This window comes from Eleginops maclovinus, chromosome 9, assembly GCF_036324505.1.
Source record: "Eleginops maclovinus isolate JMC-PN-2008 ecotype Puerto Natales chromosome 9, JC_Emac_rtc_rv5, whole genome shotgun sequence".
Taxonomy (NCBI): Eukaryota; Metazoa; Chordata; class Actinopteri; order Perciformes; family Eleginopidae; genus Eleginops; species Eleginops maclovinus.
Window position 1 is genome coordinate 22009265 of NC_086357.1, and position 14774 is coordinate 22024038.

At 37.9% G+C, this 14774-nt stretch overlaps 2 protein-coding genes and 1 long non-coding RNA gene across 4 annotated transcripts; all 3 read left to right on the forward strand.

Annotated features, from left to right (window-relative positions):
- Positions 1-2360: 2360 nt before the first annotated feature.
- Positions 2361-6968, forward strand: LOC134869160 (serine protease 53-like). Its single transcript, XM_063890610.1, has 10 exons — positions 2361-2510; positions 2580-2730; positions 2867-2999; positions 3225-3476; positions 3568-3721; positions 5600-5689; positions 5767-5914; positions 6029-6164; positions 6324-6578; positions 6675-6968. The coding sequence occupies exons 1-10, from the start codon at positions 2447-2449 to the stop codon at positions 6837-6839; spliced, it is 1548 nt and encodes a 515-aa protein (XP_063746680.1). The 5' UTR covers positions 2361-2446; the 3' UTR covers positions 6840-6968.
- Positions 6969-9597: 2629 nt separating this feature from the next.
- LOC134870095 (uncharacterized) lies at positions 9598-10542 on the forward strand. The gene is made up of 4 exons (XR_010166498.1): positions 9598-9612; positions 9916-10091; positions 10179-10323; positions 10448-10542. It is a non-coding gene; the product is annotated as an uncharacterized LOC134870095 (long non-coding RNA).
- A 2301-nt stretch (positions 10543-12843) lies between these two features.
- LOC134870091 (serine protease 57-like) lies at positions 12844-14669 on the forward strand. 2 transcript variants are annotated; one of them, XM_063892108.1, is made up of 5 exons: positions 12844-13061; positions 13154-13307; positions 13577-13706; positions 13790-14044; positions 14360-14669. In XM_063892108.1, the coding sequence occupies exons 1-5, from the start codon at positions 13019-13021 to the stop codon at positions 14510-14512; spliced, it is 735 nt and encodes a 244-aa protein (XP_063748178.1). In that variant the 5' UTR covers positions 12844-13018; the 3' UTR covers positions 14513-14669. The 2 variants fall into 2 exon arrangements, with proteins under 2 accessions (XP_063748178.1, XP_063748179.1); XM_063892109.1 differs by having other exon boundaries at positions 12987-13061; positions 13138-13307.
- Positions 14670-14774: the final 105 nt, after the last annotated feature.

A 14774-nucleotide genomic window follows, 5' to 3' on the forward strand; every position in this document is an offset into this window, starting at 1 on the left:
CTTATGACCTCTGGCGCTCTCTGCTGGGTATCTTAAAACGGTGACACATATTAAAGCGATCCAATGTAGCATTTGTACCTTAAAATAACAGCTTGAAAAAAATTGAGCGGCTAGAATGACTTTTAATATGACGATTTGCCTCTCTTTCATGCCCATCGGGGGTCTGAGGTGAGATAACTGCGCTATGTAACTTTGCTAGACCGTGCCGGGAGATGAGCGGAAGTACTTCGACTTGCTTTCTGGCACACCTACCGCAATAACAAATAGACCCCCTCCACGCACCCAGGTATAAGGAGAAGCAAGCGCAGCATTGTCAGTACATCATCATGGCAGAGGCACCGAAGAAAAAGAAGACGTTGACTGATGAAGCAAGGAAGAGAAAGAGAGAGGCCGACAGTGTCGTAAACGTACATTACCTCCAAGCCTGTAGGGGGAGCTCCATAATGGGCTTTTTGACAAGTTCCGTTGGATCGCTTTATGTACCGTTTGTAATGTTAGACTTAATGGCATCCAATATGGAAAGAAACAACATAATGAAGTAAGACTAGAATGAAGTATAACTGTCTTGTAGCCCCCCTCCTCCTTTAAAGTAACACTCAAATGATTTAGGATTAGAAGTCGTGTGTTGATGGTAATGAGAAGGTTTCTGTGTAAATTGACACTTTGCTTTAATCTGGAGCAATAGGGTTTGATGCACTATTTTGGCACGATAAAAAAAAAGGTCTTCATTGAGTTATAGGGAAGGAAAGAGGGGAGGCAGTCTTACTTAGACACAGTACAAAGCAACTGCACCTAATGTGAAAGGAATAACAGTTCATCAAAATAGACTTTAATATAATACCAAACGTTAAGCTACTCGTTAAGTTGAACGCTCCATTTTAAAATATTGTATAAACTGTATCATCAGTATTTGATTTGAACTATAGATGCAGGTTTATTTATTTATTACTTTATTCCACTCATGCCAATTCTTATAAAGCAAAACATGGACACTTTACGCAGTGTTTTTGAGCCCAAGATGGAAAGAAGCAGGGATAAAAAGAATCTGAATGTTTTCAATCAACTTTAATGTTGCCGATGGTAAAGTTGGCTAATTGATTTAAGAACAAACAATTAAGGTAAGATCTAAGTCTCTTATTGCTCTCCTTATGTTGTTAGAGGTGCACAGACTGTCCAGCAACAAAAACTCCAAACAGTGTCAACGATTTGCATAAGGCCTTTAATATCCAGTCAAAATATGTGTCTATTACGAGTATACAGCCCTAGCTGTTAAACGATGATAACATCATTGAGCTCTAGTCTCATAACTGCTACTGTGGGAACATCACTGCTCAAATCTTTAGTTGAAAACTGTGGTTTCTGCGGTTCATCTATGTTGAATCGCTATTGAAAGAAATGTCTGTGTTGTATCAGATAAATCCAAACACCAAAACTGTATTAAGATTATTAAAATACTTTTACTAACAAAGTTAATTTGATTTAGCCAAATCATACTATGGACTAATGTGCAGCAATGTCCAAAAACAATCGAGTGAATGAAAATGTCGGATAAAGACCATATTAACCTGACTGGTGGGATAAACTATAGCAGATAATAGCAAGTAGTTCAAACGATTGATTTTAGATCAACTTGCAGAAACCATATCGAAAAGAATGCATTTGCTTTTCTCAGCATGCTTTCAAGATCTGAAATCTTTTATAAGTTTTCATGCAAACAAATGACTTCAAAAGAGTGATAGCTCCTAAGAACATGTTGGATCTGTAATACATTTGTTGTCAGACACGGACAAATGATCCTCAGTGCTCTTTAAGATAAGCTGTCAGTAAGCGTCGACACGACTTCACAGCATTACTTTCACACTTGATCAAGATAATACTGACACTCAGACTTTCAGATGGAAACTGTGGTTACTGCAACTCATTTAGTTGTTGGTCAAACATTGCAGTAATAAAAGACAACAGCCCAAAGGTCAAAGCTAAAAAGAAGATCCATGCCAAAGAATTTTGATTATTTTTCCACATATTTTCATCCAACTAAACGTGAGTAAAGCTTATTGAGTCACATTTATCCAAATTGTGACAGAAGAAGATCCCATCATTTTCAGAAAAAAACAATACTTAATATTTAGATTAAACAAGCAACACTTAAATGAAATTCCATCAAATGTTATAAAGAATAAATAGTTGAGTTCAGGCTGTGCAGGCCGCAGAACCACAGGCCTGACATTTACTGAAACAACGGCCACACTTCATGATGTCTCATGTCTTTACTGACCACATGCACTCAACACTTTAAGACATTTCAAGTTTGCACAGATGCATACATGATGGGTTAAGCAACACTTGGTGAAGCAGGTGTAAACCACAGGTCTCTGACAAAGGGAACTGGTGTATAAAAGGGTCAACTCAACCCGCCTAAAGACAACAGGTTCAGTCAGCTGCAAGCATGATGCTGCACGCTCTGCACAGAATTCTGCTTCTTCATCTTCTGACAACTCCTGGTCTACCCGGTAAGATTCCATCATGTGGTTATTTGTCTCTTTTCTACAAATGCAGTATTAACTCATCCTTCTTTTCAGCATTTGGTAGTGAAATCATAAAGGGTGAAAAGGTCCCGGTGAACCAAATGCTGTATATGGCCTCAGTGCAGAATGACAAACACGATCATTTCTGTGGAGGATTCCTCATCAATGAAGACTTTGTGGTCACTGCTGCACATTGTGATGATGAGTGAGTTGCCTTTGCTCTTTCAATACTCTATGATTCATGTTATTGGACATCAATTCCGAAGAAGGTTTTTTTTTGCAAAACATGCATCAGTTCATAGCAAACACTACTGATCGCCTCTTGATGATCATTTCCTTAGCAATCCTACAAATGTTGTTCTTGGTACCCACGATCTCAAAAAGATTGATGAAACAATGAGATACAATGTAAAGAGATACAAGCATCCATGTTATGAGGAAGTTAGTAAGGGGTCGGACATCATGCTGCTCAAAGTAAGTAGATAGTAGCATCAGTAACATCTTTCAATTTCATGTTCTGTTAAATTCACTTTTAGTCTCAACAAAATCCGTTAAAAACTGAAAGCATTTACATCAATACTATGAGCAGCTTCCTTTCCAAGCATTATTTTCATTTTGAGATCTGATATTGGGATAAGAAGTATACTCCATCAGACCTCTTCTAGTTTTTAATTTTCACTTGTGATTTTGTTTCTCCAGCTGTCCAGGAAAGCTCAACTGAACAGAAGATTGCAACCGATTTCAATTCCAAATTCTGAGATTGAGATAAAAAATAACCAAACGTGCACTGTAGCTGGATGGGGCAAAACAAGAGGTGGTGAAACTGATGTCCTGCACATGGTGAATGTGAACATCCTTGACCGGGATGTCTGTAATAAACAATGGAATGAAAAACTTCCTGCAGGTGTTATCTGTGCAGGTGGATATCAGACAGAAAAAGGATTCTGTCAGGTAGGTTTCCTGTCTAGAAAGTATGGTGTCTTAAAAGAATTATTGTTTATTTGAAAGCAAATAATCTAATATAGCTTCTTCCTCTTCACAGGGTGATTCTGGAGGCCCTCTGGTGTGCAACGGGAAGCCAGCTGCTGTTGTGTCTTTTAACTGGAACAACAACTGCAGATACCCAAATCTGCCCAATGTGTACACAGATCTATCAAAATACCGCCGCTGGATCGATGACACGATGAAGCATTGTTAAATGTAACAGATCAATACTCTGATTGCGCTGTACTGGCTCCTTAAATATCCTCTAAAAACTTAAACAGAAAAGCTTGTATTCATAACCAACATTGTTGCTTGTTAGTTCACCATTATAAATCACCATTATATCAACTTGTATTATCCTGAAAGTAAAGCCAGCTCCTTATCACATGTAGATAACCGTGTTGTATGCTATTAAAAACGTCAATCACTTAAACCTTTTTTAATTTAATTTGTACAATTTATAAACATGGCACTGTTTTTAGAAGAATGTTTGTTTGTGATTTTATGATTTTGTTAAAACTGTTTCCTCGAATTTGAAATGTTATTAAAAATATGCATTCATGAGTTTTTTTCACTTGCATCGTAATTGCTTGTCGCAGCAAAAGGCAAATGCTTTACAAAAATGATTACCATTAAGATCAATGAGAAATCATTAAAACAGTCAAAGTCGAAAAAGTCCACTTTATTGTCAAAGTTTCCACATGTGTTATACATACAGAACATTGAAATACCATTTCTGGCAGTCCCACAGTGCAAATATAGAACATATTACATAAAAAGACAAGAGCGTAGGTCTGTCTTTAGTGTAGCAAGACTTTAGCATTAAAGAAAATTAAATAAACAAAAATAAAACAACAACAACAACAACAACAGCAACATGTCAAAGTAAGGCAAACAGGAAAAAATAACAGAAAAGGGAGCTTAAAAAACAGAGAGGAGGCTAAGGTAATGCGAAGTTAAAGGAAGAATGGGAAAAATAAACTAGAACAAACAGGGAGAACATCAACGGGGTAAAAGAGGAGGAAATGAGCGACGAGAACATTGACAACGCAATGAACGAGAACAATTGGAAAACAGACTATATCTAGTTTGTAATGCTACCTTGAATGGAGTGCTTCTTATTCTTTGCAAAGACGACTTAAACATCTTAATCGTTTTATGTTACTTCCTTACAAGACATGAACTCCTTAGTTATTAATAACAGTAAGTGTCAGGGTAAGGCCTTTTAAGAAATCTCTACATTTGAGTAAAGGCATAATTAATTTTGTTTATTTTTGTCCATATCCTTCCATATCATAACTGTTATGCCTGGTTGCCAATCTGCCAGTAACATTGAATTCATTAAAGTCTGAGTCAGTATATTGAACATTAACTGTGGTGGTGCAGATCATTTACGCTATAAAGATATGTGCAGATTTTGATGAATGCAGTCACATCATGTCTCCAAAATGTTACCTTTTAATATAGAATTTTAAATGATATTTATCGTAAATATTATTTTTATAAACCCAAATAAAAGGGACTCTACTAACATATGCTGACATCAACACTAGTTGCTTGAGTACTGATGTGTCTGTGGATAGATTTTATCACCTCATTAGCAACCGTGTCACATGCAGTTTCAAGGCTTTGCAGATGTAGTTGGGATTCATATGAAGAAAGGGGCCATTGACCCCAATTTGAAACCCCTGGCCTGATTGGGAGAAGCAACTGTTGGGGTTCAATCACAAGATGATCCCTTGTTAAAACATTTTACTTTAATGAAAACTGTGTTGAGGATCCTTTAGACCATTTTTCTTTGATATTATGATCAAAGGTATTAAATATGAGTTTCACATCTTTGACTTAGAAACCATGGTCTCTACGAACCGAAGCAGGAAGCCAGTGTCTGTGGTTCAGCTAGTTTGTTGCAAAATTTACAAGAAACGCTTGAGTGGGCTCAAAGAACAATTGCGATATGATGACTACTGAAACGTGTTTTTGCAAACTTGCAGGCCAACATTGCCTGTGGTTGTGGTCAGATTTAAAGATAATCAATGTGTTAATCAGACAAAGTGTTACATAAAAAGGATCCAGTTAATGCCCCCGAGATCAGGGACAAGTCAGTTCTCTTGCTGGCATCATGCATGCTCTGCACAAACTTCTGCTTTTTCAGGTCCTAACATCTCTCGGACAAAATGGTAATACTCTGAACCCTGTTGATTTTGCTCCCTTCATTTAATGGGAAATTAACCTATGACATTTTACTTATCTTCAGCAGATGGGAGTAAAATCATAGGAGGGGAATTAGCCCCAGACAATACGATGAAGTATATGGTCTCCCTGCAAAAAAACGAGACCCATGTATGTGGAGGATTCCTGGTCAGCGACATCTTTGTGGTCACTGCTGCACACTGTGGCGCCAAGTGAGTTAACCTACCTTTATCTACTTTGAATCATTTGATTAGAATAATCAAGATAAATGAATCAGCTTTATTTTTAAATATTCTCTTCAATATTGAATATTCTCTTTCATTCAGTGAACCTGACAGGGTCGTTTTCGGCACCCACAATCTCCGCAGCGTTGGTGATGAAAATGTTAGAACCATTGTCGGGAGATACAAACACGAATCTTATAACCAAATAGGCAACGGTCATGACATCCTGATCCTCAAAGTAAGTGCAAACATTTTTTTCGTCAAATTAATCATTTAACTTTCAGCTTCATATTCAGACAATTGTAGTTAAATTGAAGTCTGAAGAATGCCAAAGTATGTTATCTGATAAGACATTGCTATTTTTTTAGATTTACTTTCTGATTTTGTTCATCTCCAGCTGTCTAGCAAAGTTGCCGTGAACACAGGAGCAAGTATCGTTTCCCTTCCTACTTCTAATACGTACATTGAAGACAACAAAACGTGCCAGGTAGCTGGATGGGGTTTCACAGTGACTGGTGGTAATACTGTTGATAGGCTAAGGGTGGTGGATGTGTCTGTCATAAACCGGAACAAATGCTCTAAGTTATGGGACGGTCTACCTGAAAATGTCATCTGTGCCGGCGGCTTCAGGAGCACCAAAGGCTTCTGTCAGGTATGATTTCTGTTTGTTTATGTAAAATGTAAGCTGGTATAGATATGCTATAAAAAAAACTTAAATAAAATAATGAATAATGTTTCTTGTTCACAGGGTGATTCTGGTGGTCCTCTGGTGTGCAGCGGGACAGCTGTCGGTATTGTGTCTTTCAACAAACACAGAAACTGTACCTACCCAGCCGATGTACCCAACGTCTACACAGACATCTCAAAATACATCGACTGGATCAACGGAATTATCAATAGAGAAGATGTTTAAATGTAACATTCTTTAATAAAGCTTTGCTTCAGCACACTTTAAATGCATTTAGGAGGGGAGGTTGTGTCTCAGTTGCTCTGTCAGTGTTCGCTCTTTAATGGAAAAGCAAAATAAAGCAAATCTCTCAAATGTTGTTTTCTCTTTTCTTTATCAGAGCACATGAGGAATGAATCACATTTAGAACAAAGATTCATTTTGTGTTTGTCACAGATTGGTCTATCGAGGTTCATTTCAAACCCCATGTTTAATATAATCTCTAATAGCTTCATCAGAAGACATCCTGTTTGTAAGTAAAAAATAAATAAATGTAATATTGAGGTCCTGCACTTGGAAAAGTTTGGCGTGACGTCATCATAGTTTTAATGTATGATTATAAGATGCACGTTGTAGCACTCATAAAATGCACTTAAATAGATTTAACTCATGTAAAAAATAATTGCAAACAGTATCAGAAATTAACAAAAGCAAAACATTTGATGTCAAGTTGCCAATGTGGGGTCATTTTAGACCTTTTTCACAGAGGGCCACATACAGAAAAATATACGGAGAGCTGGGCCACTTATGGAGGTGAATATTACCTCATAAGGTAAGTTATAAGTTAGCAAAACAAATCAAATGTAGGTGAATAATGCACAATACTTCAAAACGCTTACAGAAAAAAACAGCCTACATCCCGTCTGTCTTTAGGGTTTCATTTATTGTGTTGGCAGCTCACTCCTTAAAACAGAAGCCTCAGATTGCTGATAATGAGAGTAAATATGAAGGTTACATTTCAAGCTGGTTACAGAAATAAGCTATTGGGTTTTTTTATCAACTAAGATTTGTTAGAAGATGTTTTACATTTTAAATGACTGAATTTATTTGAACATTGGGCTCATTAATATATTTGAACATATATATTTGAGAAGTACAATACAAGACAAGCAGAAGTTTAGTTTGTGGGCCGTATTGCATTATACTTTTAGAATTTGCAGAGGGCCTATTCAAAATGGCCTGTGGGCTGCATTTGGCCCCCGGGCCGTAGTTTGGACACCCCTGGTTTAAGCCATTTTAACAAGGTTGCAAACATCTTAAATCATCATTTTTAACTCAGAATGCTTCTGAAATGGTTTTACATGCTTTCACTAGTAGTCACTTGGACTACTGCAATTCCCTTTTTACTGGTAACCTTAAAACATTTCAAATAAATTGCAATTCATTCAGAATGATGCGGCCAGGATTTTAACAAACACAAAAAAAGGGATCACATTTCCCCTGTGCTGGCATCCCTGCACAGGTTACCAGTGTCTTGCAGAAGTGATTATAAAGTGCTTTTAATTATTTAAAAGGCTTTACATAACCGGGCCCCTACATACATCAGTGACTGCCTTTCGTGTTATAACCCTACAAGGACACTCAGATCTTCCAATGCATTTATTTTAGAAGTACCGAAAGTATTACACAAGAAATCTGGGGCGACTGCTTTCTGTTTCTATGGCTCCAAACTGTGGAACAGCCTCCCATTTGATCTAAGAAGAGCAAAATCCATTGGAGTTTTCACATTAATTGAAGACCTATCTTTTTACCTGTTTCACTTTTAATTTGGGGTAATTTTAGTCGCATCACTGTTCATGTTTTATTGTGTTATGGTTCTGTGATATATCTCTTTCTGTTTGTTTTTTATTATGTTCCCTCATATTTATTTTGTATCTGTGAATAACATTAGGCTGCATCTTGAATGAAAAGTGCTATATAAATATTGTGTATTACTATTATTATAAATAAATAGTGTTAGGGAATATTTTGTGTAAGCTTGTAAATCTTTAGCTCATTTGCATCTCTTCTCTCTGTCCTCCTCTGACCTGGCTCTACGGCATTGAGGTGCTGTTCTCTTTATTAAGGAGGGGAAGCCCGGGCTTTCGAAGCCTTTTTGTTCCCACAGTGGGTACAAGCTCATGCTGACCTAAGATTGGCCTTTTTGTTTAGCTCCAGTTTATCTGGCCCACTATGCTCCGGTAAACACCTTATTTGTGACCTAGATGACAGTTTAAGTTAAACGTATTTTCCGAGCTTGTTTAGTCTGGTGTTTGAAGAATGTTGATTATCCATTTGGAACTAGTTAAAACCTCTTCCTATTGTCGAGATCTTCAGAATTGTTTTGGCAACCACTGTGGCAACTCGTGTCTACCACAAATGTCTTGTCAATTCTCCGGCCATAACTCCGAAAGCGTTTTGCCATCAAGTTCCTGCTCTCCAGCGTCTCTCTGTTTTGTTTCCATTGCTTCAGAAGTTTCCACTATAAATAGAAAAGCACTTACTGCCATTCTGTGGAGTACAGTATATCAATTAAATATAAAATGTGGTGAAAGTTTCAATAGATTCATAACAAAATACTATATAAGGTCTATTGATGCTTGATTACAAACATTTTGATCAGTCAGGAATAAGTGTGGTTTTAAATATGAATAGCTATTGACAGAGATGGGAAAATGCACAAAGGGACTTAATGTTCCTCAATATTTCCCTGCATGTCAAAATTGGGTTAACAGTCAATATGTTTCTGTATGTACGATGAAATACAGGCTTTAAAATGTAACAGAGGCAACCAAATGTAGGCTTCTCAGGCAAAAAACGTAGCTGACCACTTTTATACGCCCATTCACTTCAAGATATGCTTGTGGAAGGTCCTGATCACTTGACACAGCCTGCCAGTTTCACCTACTAACAGCAGCCATGTTGCAGGATGCAGGTTTGCCTTTTGGCCATGCGGTCCAACCGAGGGGTGCCCGTTCTGGTGGGTAAATTGTGTCAATGCAGAACGATTACTTACAATTTGGTCCAAATCCACAATACTTAAAAACACACTTAAATGACCCCTCCTATATCCATGTTAAAGTACTGATTTTGTTGCCAATATCAATAGAAATAAAGCTGAACAAATGAAGAAACATATTTGACACAGAAAACTATGCAAGTAATAGGTTTATAAAATATATTTGTGATAATGAATGGGGAGTGATATGAAGGAAGAAGAGGAATTTACAAATGTATGTCCTAACACATAGTATTTACATCATGTTTGTTCTGTGCAAAAAAGCATCATCCTCAGGATGTGGTTGGAAGTCAAGATAAACAGATGGCAATCATTTTGTGTAATTCAAACTCTGCTGAAAAAAGTTTCCATTGGACCTCGCGCTGATCATCCTGTCGCCACGATGCTTCGTCTCTACAAGCTTGTGCTTCTTTATCTTCTGGCATGCCAAGATCAAAACGGTAAATTGCCCTGATGACTTTTCTTCAACCTGCAAATGAAACAATAACTAGTTTTAACTCTTTGATATTTTCTTCATATGATTACAGTACTTGGACGTAAAATAAAAAATGGGGGAAAAGCTGGTGAAATGTTGATGACATATGTGGCGTCAGTGCAGAGCAATGATAAACACGTATGTGGAGGATTTGCTGTCAGCAATGAATTTGTTGTCACCCATGGAAAGTGTACTTTGTAAGTTACACCTCCTTTTCTGGCTAATGTTTTGTTATCTGATGTAAAAAGCATGTTTCATTTGTTCTGTGTTGTCGCAACTTGACAAAATACAACAATAACCTCTCATTTATGTGTTTTTCAGTGATAAAGACAAGGCAATGGTTGCTCTCGGCACCCATTTCCTGGACAGGCCTCTCCATAAAATAACAAAACACATTGAGAGCACATGCAATCCCCCACCAGAAATTGGGAATGAGATCAAGCTCCTCCAAGTAAGTTTATTCAGCCCAGTAGTCCCATGGTTTGACTGGTTTTAAAACCAGTTGATTTACTGTAATAATGCTCACAATAACCTTTATTTAAGTGACTCATCATCTGATGTAGAGTCAGACTGTGTTTTGAGAAAACTGCTTTCTGATTTTATTCGTCTCCAGATAGACCAATACAAGAAAGACATTAAAATACCAACAATTCATCTTTCTGATACGGCTGTAAACCCAGGGGACTCGTGCCGAGTAGCTGGATGGGGTAAATTGGATCGTTGGGGTCAACCTCTTAATGATCTTCAGGTGTTGAACGTGCGTGTCATTAGCCATGACGAGTGCAAAAAGCATAGGCCTCATCTTCTTGACAATGTTACCTGTACATCTGGAGGCCAAAAAGCACTTTGTGAGGTATGTTTCATAGATACATTTGTTTCTTGGTCCAAAAGAAGGCATAACATCATGCATAATCTTTTTAACAAATACATATATTTCCTGCTCACAGACTGATCTGGGCGTCCCCCTCGTGTGCAATGGGAAAGCTGTCCAAATTGCGGAATGGACCAACATATGTTCCGACCCAATATTACCCAGCGTCTTCATCAGTATCTCAAAATACATTCCTTGGATAAAGAACGTATCAAAGAAAACAGTTGTTAAATGTAACAATATTTCAAAGATGTGTTTAAGTCCCTGAGTGTTTGCTCTTTAATGCAGTGGCAACATTAAAAACATTTCTCAAATCTTGATTTCTCCTTCATTCATGCACACAAAAGGGGTGTAAATCACTTTGAAAAACGAAATGGATTGGATTGTGCAGGCAGATGATTTTGCTGAGTCAGAGAAGCAGGTTGGCAAAGACACTCATATTAGGGTTTTAACAGAAGAAGTATGTTAGAAACAATGAAAGAAACAAATTAACTTGTGTTTTAACCGTGAATAAATAAGTGAAGGTCCTATGATATCGCTACAGAGCTATTCCAGGTTTCAAGATAGGAATGCCATCCCATGAACTATAAATACAATAATGTAATATAATCAATTAAGAATGAAACAGTTCTACCATGGGTAAATCACGTACATGAGGAAAAATAACGTGTTGCATTGTGTTCATTCAGGCAAGAGGAAGGGTTGTTAATGATAGTACCAGTGATATTATATGAATTGTTATTTATTTATTTCCTATCCAGGGGCCACATAAGCTGAAAAAAACGGCAAAGCTCAGACTCTTGACATGCTGTTTGCATACGTGTCTGGCACAGCAGTATACCCAGAAGATAAGATTCATTTTTTGTAACAATTGACTTGAAGATATGCGTCTGGTGTCTTCTGACATGAATCATCCACACTCAAATCTGAGATTGGAAACTGTGATTACTGAGGTTCAGCTAGTTTGTCACGCAAATTCAGAGAAATATTTGATTAGGTTGAGTCAAGCGGATGCACACACGGAACTCATGCACTCATGTCATGTCCTCATTCATTTGTCGAAATAAAGATTAACAAATGTGGCCATTTGGTAAAAAACTAAACAGAATTCAAAATATTGTAGTATTTGTTTCCTGTGGTAACGGTCTTCAACAGAGTACACAACATTAAGTCATTAAGACAAACGCAAGGATATGTTTCTAGTGTTGTTTCTCAACAGTGGTACTTGATTCTTAAAATGGCAACAAGTGAAATGTTAACATTTACTGCAGTTTCAACAGGTGAATTTTAAAATACTTTCAACATAGCTGAGGTTAGAGGTTAGAGCAGAACGTTTCTGTCTACCGTTTGTTGCATTACACCAAACCACATTGTTTCTTCAGTAATGCTCTGTTTCACACACGTGATGTAACCTAATGAAAAGAGGACAGAGAAATAATTCTTTCAATCACCTTGCAAGACTTAAATCTAAGCACTAACACAAGTTTTAAGAATTATCCACACACACACACACACACACACACACACACACACACACACACACACACACACACACACACACACACACACACACACACACACACACACACACACACACACACACACACACACACACACACACTTCTGACAGAGGCTGCAATGTACCACGGATAGAACCAGGAAACGTCTATGTTTTCATCTACATTTATTTCAAAATGTCTACCTTTGCTTAACAACTTTAACTTCCATTTACTGTACAATATTTAACACTCTGACACATAAAACAATTGTAACCCTTAAAGCATTGTGGGCCTCAATATGGTCGTTGTTTTTTAACACTGACAGTTTGCTGCATCAGTTATGAAACCCTGTTTTGAAAATGTAGGTTACACGTCTTTTGTAATCCCACCGTCCTTTCACGAAAAGCTCAACTGACTGTTATCAAACACACTGAAGCAATAAAGACCACAAATTAAGTAATATCTGTACTTCTCTTAAAATCACAAGACCTTTAGTGGAAGGTGTGGATTTGAGCAGAGACCATGGCAACAAGCATCCTACTACTGCTGCTCTTCATCTTTAATGGTAAGATGAGACATATAGAACGGCATTGGCTGCCAACTGAGAGCAATATGGATAAACACAAGCAATTAATGAATAGTGATTTTGTATTTCAGGGGCTGATGGTTCTCACATTGTTGGAGGAAGAGATGCTGTCACTCACTCTCGACCATACATGACCTCGCTGCAAGTTCGAGGACGCCACAACTGCGGGGGTGCCCTGGTGAGGCAGGACTTTGTGCTCACAGCAGCACATTGTGAGATATCAAGGTAAGATTGAAAGAAAAAAAACAGACAAAGAAGTTTTTACACTCTTTGGTAATGTTTTACTGTAGTGAATATCATTATTCTTTCAAGTCTGCAAGGTGATTGTGTACTTAAATGAAATTAATGGAAAGTGCTTTCATTATTACAAGTGGTCAATTTATTGTATTTTATGTAATGATATTTCCTATGTGGAAAATACTGCTAATCTTAAAAGAGATTATTTGAACTCTTAACATCGAATGCCTATACCATCATTTTATTGTGATCTCTAGACCATATACAGTCGTGCTTGGAGCTGATTCCCTGACCGCTAATGAGGCTACAAAGCAGGAGTTCACTGTAGTCAAATCCATTCCACATCCCGACTACGATGGACATGGAAATGATATCATGCTCTTAAAGGTAAGGATTACATTGTTTATTCCGGGGAAATTCAGGTTTAGATGTAAGTATTTCTTTATCATTTGAATTGTTTCTTGTCTCAGCTCAACGGTACGGCACAACTGACGGACGCAGTGCAGCTGATCTCTCTGAAAAGAGGCAGGCTGAGTACATCCAGTCAGTGCATCACAGCTGGCTGGGGGGATGTGGGGGATAATGGCACCTTACCCAAGAGGCTTCAGGAAGTCAACGTAACCACCCTGTCACAGCGGGGGTGTATTAGGAGGTGGAGAAATGTTCCCATCACCAGAGAGATGGTTTGTGGCATTGGGGCCGGTGCCTTGCAAGGCTTCTGCTCGGTAAGAGAATACACAAAAAAAACAACCTTTCAAAAAGTGAGCTTTAATATGTAATCATGACATTTGTTAATAGTATCACCAAGCCAATGTAGCAAAGACATAATTAACCTTTTGTGGTTAAACACTAGAAACTAATATGCCATTAACACAGAGGCAGACTAGTCAAAGATAGAAGTCTTTGTTTCTCACACCACTTCTACACCGCCATTTTTTATGTTTGTAGTTATTAAGTACGGCTGAGAACAAAAACATCTCTCAGGATGTTTCAAACAAACTACACCATGTGTTAAGGGTCTCTTATCCTTTCTGTTTAAGGGGGATTCAGGTGGTCCGTTGGTGTGTGGTGGAGCTGCAGCAGGCGTCGTCTCCTTCTCTGGGCGGAGATGCGGAGACCCCAGGACTCCTGATGTCTACACACGAATTTCAAGCTTTAGGGATTGGATAGCAAGCGTGTTGACCAACAATTAGGCAAATTAGATATAATGGGCATGTGTCAATATGCTTGACTGGGATGCAAATCCTAGACAACGCTCTTTATAATGAGGTGTCATGCTGTCTTTGCTTATAAAAATGCAGTGCTGTGGCTGTTGAGATAACATGATAAAGGATGTTTTTGTCACCCCCACTGTTGTTGCCTTTTGTTTCTGTAATGCAGGGTGTCCAAACCTTTTTCACCGAGGGCCACATACAGAAAAATATACGGAGAGCTGGGCCACTTATGGAGGTGAAT

Bases quoted from the DNA above. Each gene is read 5' to 3' on its own strand.
- LOC134869160 (XM_063890610.1), top strand. From the start codon at position 2,447: ATGATGCTGCACGCTCTGCACAGAATTCTGCTTCTTCATCTTCTGACA. The intron at 6,165-6,323 runs GTAAGTGCAAAC...GTTCATCTCCAG, and splicing joins ATGACATCCTGATCCTCAAA to CTGTCTAGCAAAGTTGCCGT. The intron at 6,579-6,674 runs GTATGATTTCTG...TCTTGTTCACAG, and splicing joins GCACCAAAGGCTTCTGTCAG to GGTGATTCTGGTGGTCCTCT.
- LOC134870091 (XM_063892108.1), top strand. From the start codon at position 13,019: ATGGCAACAAGCATCCTACTACTGCTGCTCTTCATCTTTAATG. The intron at 13,062-13,153 runs GTAAGATGAGAC...TTTGTATTTCAG, and splicing joins GCTGCTCTTCATCTTTAATG to GGGCTGATGGTTCTCACATT. The intron at 13,707-13,789 runs GTAAGGATTACA...TTCTTGTCTCAG, and splicing joins ATGATATCATGCTCTTAAAG to CTCAACGGTACGGCACAACT.